Below are 6,000 nucleotides of genomic sequence, written 5' to 3'. Positions count from 1 at the left end.
TGAAATGGAGGCAAAAGAGGTACCAATGCAGCCCCAGTCTCACCATCCACCTACATGACCTTTCACGTGGAATTTCGAATGAAGATCTCTGTCTACTTGTCAGCCTCAGCGAGATATGGCTGGGTGGTGATTCGTGGTGCTTCTCCCGTGATCTAAGTAGAGAATTAGATCTATGTGTCTGACATCTTCACAGCTCTATGTGCTGCAAATTCTCACTATTCCCTTCTCTGCTTTCATCTACTCTTGCTAATAGTGCAATCATGCTACCAGATCTAGAAGAATTCAATACAAAATACCTCAACATCAAGCAGAACCCTGAAATTCAAGCACCACGAATTCTCATCCCCTTCCTCTTCCAGGGACATATGCACTATTTACCAAGATAAGCATTCCCAAGGGGATTTACGCTTTCTCTCATAGCAAGAGACTCCACATAGCTCGAAGTCCACTCAGATACCACATAAAACAACCCTGTACCAAGTCTAGGAAGCCCCATCCCTGGTAAGGTACAACTTTGAATCAGAGTCCACAAACCAAGGGACACACTCGCAAACAACCCATGAGGGTTAGAGCTAGCGTGCATGCCCAAAAGTATATTTACTTTACATAGTAGCCACGCTTTGCCAAGTTTAGCTCCCTTTAATAGGCAACCTCAATCCATAAGATCTAGACCTCACCTATGCTAGCTTTGGTCACGACCCTAGGTTATTCTTAACCCCGGGTTAGACACACTCTAACCGTAGATCTAATCATAGATCCCAGGCCTTGGCTTTGGTTAAGCCTAGCCCCTAGTTAGTCCTATCATGGACATATTAGGACCTATGAGCAGACTGCTCACAGGTGGACGGAAAAGAGGAAAGGGAGTCATGAAGCTGTTGGAGAGGGGGCAAGGGAGTTCAGAGGTCAACGGAGAGGCTGCGGGAGCATCTTGTCGAACCAGCAAGGAGTGGGAGGGCTTGTCAAGTGTTTCACCGAGTAGAGTTTATGTAATTGAAGCATATCCTCCATTTCTTCACTTGCTGCTTTTGTTTTAGTGGTTATTTCCAAAAGCATCTATGCAGGTACAGAAATGGCCAAGTCTTCTTCTGGATTCAATTCTGAATTATGGAGACATTTTACATAAGTTGAAGGCTTTCTATGGAAACTTTAATCTAAGAGTACAGAGATGATAACACGAAGTGCACAAGCTCCAAACAGATCCAAAGTGGTTTTCTTTTCTGAATGGTCGAAGTAGTGATGCAATAAATAAGCTACTAGCTATTTTCATCCAGCTTTGACCTTGGAAACGTAAGCCCATGAAGCAATCTTCAGGTCCGTCAATTACTGTCTTAAGATCCCTTAAATGTGTTGGATTTATGCTTAACTTTTATTGTTGAAGAGGTTCCTCTCTTGGCACTGGAGAGGTTCTTCCTGGCATCTTGCTGAGATTGATTTGAGTTCAAATTCCCAAGAGACCAGTGCACGTGGTTCTTCATAATGGAATAGATCTACTTCAGGTATCATTCCAGATGTCAACACAGCATTTTTCTCAACTCACTTTGCCAAAATTGCAGAATTTACTCTATGCCACTATTCCTTTGTAGACTTGAACATGTTTTTTTAAATCAATTTCGCATACAGTGTCACTACAAATTCAATTTTGAATGTCTGTCTGAGAACCCCTCTTAAGGTTTACAGTCCTTCCTTGATGCGTCCACCTAAGACAAGTCTCTCCATCTCCTGTGCAATGTCCTTGACTGGAAGATTTATATCCTTGAAGTCAACAAATTCAAGCTGCAAAATCAAGAAAAAAACATTTTCCATTTTTCATTAGTCACGTTTCAAAGTGCAGACATGTGGTGTTCAAGGCTAAGAGAACTTCAGGCTTTTGATATGAAGCAAGCATGCACATACACAGTCTCCAGATTTGAGGTCGATCACGACTCCACTTGCTCGAAGGCCTTTCCGCTCTGCATGTATTTTAGAAATGGCTCCATGTTCCAAATAAATTCTCTGAAATTGCAGACATGAAACATGTTAGGACTAATAACACCCACAAAATAAGCTCACATATTGTAAAGCAATGCTTGATCAATAATATGGAGATGGTGACCTGCTTGTGAATGTGGTATATGAAAACAACCTTTTTCTTTTTGTGTGGTTCAAACATGAGACATGCAGTTGAAATGATTAGTGATCCTTCATGCTTAGAGATCAGACCTTGCCTAAAACATTTGAATTCTGCATCAGTGATTTCAAGAAGTCAGTTTCACATCACTAGCAGAAGAACATCCAAAGTGTTGTGTATACTGCAGGGTTGTCTCTACTTCTTTTCATGTGTTACTAAAACCTAGCAGCAAATGGACAAAAAACGAAAATGACTTTAAGGAAAAAAATCAAACTTCTTATACGTTTTAAAGAGACGACTTTGGCTTCATGATTGTCTCCAACGATCTCCCCCCAGACTGGTGCCATATACTTCTCCAAAAACATGCCAGTATTCTTAACCTGCATAACCATTTTTGTATATTCGGCATGAAAATTACAAAGTGGTTTCAAGATACAGGACCACTAGTTGAATTTTTTCCCAAATGAGTAACTTGAAAGGCATGAGCAAGTAAATTTGGTAGTGTTAGTGTCCATACTTGATTGTAGATGACCTGCAAAACTGCATCACGGTCAGAGAATCTGCTGAATCGTTCGGGAGAATGATGATGTGGAACAAAAGAAATCGAATCATTTCCGACAAGGTTGATTTGCCTAATGCGCCCAAATGGAAAAATGAATAGTCTCCGGTTGTCTGGCACTGTAATACTTGCATCTGCAAAGCTCACGTGCTTTGAAGTAATATATATCGTCCCAAGTCGTTTTCTTGAGTTTCTGCAGCTTGGAACAAGAAACCTATGTTAATCTTTACAAAAAATATTACAAAACTTGAAAGTGGTAAAAACAAGAGAGATTACAGGTCTTGAAATTGCTAAAAAGTGATAGAATAGACATGCTGACTATCTACTGGTTTAAACTTTGGTACATGTTCTCTGGTAAAGTGAGCAGGAATCTCATAGTGACGAGTCTCTGCTGTGCATGGATGACTTTCATGAGGGTGTGAAATGTGTCATAAGTTTTGGGCATATTCCTGGATCCATCGAGGTATAAGACCCCTATCTTGTGCATTGTTATGTGGATGTGCGCGCATGTGAGAGCATATATTTATACAATGGTTATTGTTAATTGCAGATGATAATTTTCCATGCATGTTGGGGTTTCCAAATCTTAGCCTCATGGCTGATTATTTCGAAATTCAGAACTGTACTTTGTTTGCTGATATATGATGAAATTGGGATCGGTCCTTATAAGTACATTTGTAGCTTTGCCATTGATTCTTTATTCTCAAGGTTGTCATCCAAGGCATTATACTTTCCTTTTGCTCAGACAAACTGCTAGAACCTTTCATGACCAGTGCACTAGCATCTAATTAAATGTACTGAGGATGAAAAGGGAAGGGGATAATACTGAACCTGCATGTATATGAGGCAACCATTTCCTCATCCTTCGGAAGGCCGAATAAGAACTGGAAAAAGAACATGAGGAATGTCAACGTCACTTATGAGTAATAAAGCATGCGCTGTAAACCAAAAGTATACAGATGATACAGGAGTAGAAGATATAGAAGGATGGAAAAGCATTGGAAACTTAGCCGTAATCATTAGAGATTTTTTTCAATCTTATTGCTTTATTCACCCAGAAAGAAACTCATTTGCAAATTTTGTGTGTGCATGGATATACCTAAACACAGTTGCACATGCATAGTCATGCATGTGTGCGTGTGACACACATCCGCATGCACATAGTATATATATTGCAAGGTATTTACAGATGCATATTTTCAAGACAATATTAGACCAACATACAATTTCCTTTAAAGACATACAATAGACTGACCTAAAGAGGGCTGTTGGTACATATACAAATCAAGATGCAGTGAACACTTTCACATGCATACATGTCTATATAATTTTCAAGGGCAGACCGGTCAGGGGCAAGGCTTGCTTGTATTACCAAGCTAAGCAATTAGGAAGTCGTTTTTCATAGTTTAGGGGGAAAATATTTGTGAACATTTGAATTAATCCAAGAATATTGATTAAAAATAAGATACTAGCTGCACAGAAACACATTAAACAAAAGGTACTACCGGATGCATCTCATCAATCGAGGTTTAAACGGAGTATAAAACTTAAACCCAATCAATCCACTTCTATATCTCACATGCAAGATATAGACCTCAACTGCTCAAAGCTATAAAGCCCTAGAGTATAGACATCGAATCTATCAGACTGGAGTTTGTTATGACAGGATTATAAGGAGGCAGAGAAAAAAATACTTGAAGGCAAAAACAAAAGGCAAAGAGGAGCAGGTTTTCAAACTGGTTGTCAACCAGCAATTTTCTTACACATTGAGGGGGGCAAGTGGCGTCTGAATTGTTCTCAAATATTGTGCGACCCCCCGGAACACTTCCCTAGGCATTTCGAAATGGCTTTTCAGAGGCGTTTCCTTCTCTCTCCAACGGGGGGTCTGAAACATTATATTGCCATAACTATGCAGTGAGCAACTTCGAGCACACAACAGAACTCAAACACCAAAGTAATAGTCACAATTTTATGTCCTGATAACAAACCTGCATCATTTTATTCCTTGCAATAAGCTTCTGATTTGCAACAATAATGCGTGCCTCATCGTCATCTCTTTGTTGGAGCAGCAATAGGAAATCCAAAACATGAAGGTGCACCTCTTCATCATCTACTGGATCCATAGAAAGTCTGTTACTTTCATCTTGGGGTTTGTTGGCAATTTCTTCCATGTTGAATCTATCCCAAGCTCTACAGTATAAAGTACAAAGGTCGCGAGTACGGAGATCTGAGTACTCAAGAATTTTGCGTAGTCGTGCAGTAACACGATCCATTTGGGATTTTCTAATACCAATGCCATCCCCATAAAAATAGTCGTAGAAAAAATTTAACATCTCATTCAGCCAGTCTCGTTGCTGAGTTGTCATAGGGTTGGGGTCCTCATCCCTATTCAATGCAAACTCTTCCATGCAAAAAGTTAAGGCCCCTGCAATTTCCTGAGAGAACTGAAACATCAGTTTTCTAGAAAGCGGACATTACAATATGTAGAAATTAATGAAGACAAAAATAATTAGTGTGTTGCCACATTGAAAACTCTTGCAAGTGTTTTCTCACCAGTAAGAGGCATTTAAACACTTCAGGGTCAAGCCATTCATTCAAAACTTTCAGATGATCATCAAGGTAAGTTGTCAAAGTCCCCAAGTCCTCACTGCAAATCGAATTCTTCCCTGTGATAGAGCATTTTTCCATGACTTTTTGCAACCTTTTTGTGAGTTCATTCTGGAGACATTTAATGAGAATGGTAAGTGGGTTTACATTTACAAAAAAAGTTTCAGACCATACAAAATATTGATAAGTTGCGCTAGCTTGCTTTCATGCTCACCTGCATATTTTCAGCAATTGAACCTGTGATGTTACTAACTGATCGTTCAACCAGTCCATGCAGTTTTTCAAATTGCTGGCCAACTTTTTCTTCAAGAGGGGTATCTTGAACTCTCATCTTGTCAGAAGTCCTGTGCCAGATTGTGAGAAGGGATCAGCTACATTACAAATTATTTAATGATTAACAAATGCAGTGTGCCTTTTCTCACAAGTGGCCTAAATATCAAAGACATGTGAGGTAGACACGTGCTCAATGATCCTTAGTTGCCTTCACGTATAAGACCACCACACGGAGGATGATCACGATAGGATCATACACTCCCATGGATCCGACGTCTAGAGTAATCAATGAATTGGTATGCATTGTAAAGGGTCTCTCTAATCTACTTCTCATGGCCAATAACCAGTGTGTGGAATCTGCTGCCAAATCTGAACTTTGGCTTAGTCTCTACCTAATGAAGGTGGCTTGACAAGATATAATCTTGTGGAGAGGGCTTTGAATATACTAAGTGTG

General features: G+C 39.8%; 1 protein-coding gene across 2 annotated transcripts in view; it reads right to left on the bottom strand.

Moving 5' to 3' along the window:
- Nucleotides 1-1,522: 1,522 nt before the first annotated feature.
- The window catches only part of LOC147904271 (uncharacterized), an 86,046-nt gene continuing 81,568 nt past the window's right edge, over nucleotides 1,523-6,000 (bottom strand). Inside the window, exons 14-22 of one of the 2 annotated variants that reach the window (XM_087393832.1) lie at nucleotides 5,488-5,617; nucleotides 5,220-5,384; nucleotides 4,655-5,101; nucleotides 3,498-3,550; nucleotides 2,625-2,859; nucleotides 2,391-2,487; nucleotides 2,123-2,220; nucleotides 1,894-1,992; nucleotides 1,523-1,773 (exon numbers count right to left, since the gene is read on the bottom strand). In XM_087393832.1, coding sequence (XP_087249958.1) covers nucleotides 1,672-1,773; nucleotides 1,894-1,992; nucleotides 2,123-2,220; nucleotides 2,391-2,487; nucleotides 2,625-2,859; nucleotides 3,498-3,550; nucleotides 4,655-5,101; nucleotides 5,220-5,384; nucleotides 5,488-5,617 — 1,426 coding nt within the window. In that variant the 3' untranslated portion in view covers nucleotides 1,523-1,671. Of the gene's footprint in view, nucleotides 1,774-1,893; nucleotides 1,993-2,122; nucleotides 2,221-2,390; nucleotides 2,488-2,624; nucleotides 2,860-3,497; nucleotides 3,551-4,429; nucleotides 4,552-4,654; nucleotides 5,102-5,219; nucleotides 5,385-5,487; nucleotides 5,618-6,000 lie in introns of those variants that run through there. The other variant, XM_087393840.1, reaches the window with a different exon arrangement.

The sequence above is a fragment of the Dipteris shenzhenensis genome, chromosome 2 (genome assembly GCF_047967505.1).
Source record: "Dipteris shenzhenensis isolate YYH24624 ecotype China chromosome 2, Dip_SZ_1.0, whole genome shotgun sequence".
Classification (NCBI taxonomy): Eukaryota; Viridiplantae; Streptophyta; class Polypodiopsida; order Gleicheniales; family Dipteridaceae; genus Dipteris; species Dipteris shenzhenensis.
Note: the sequence above shows the minus strand (reverse complement) of the source record. Positions and strands in the feature narration are given on the sequence as shown.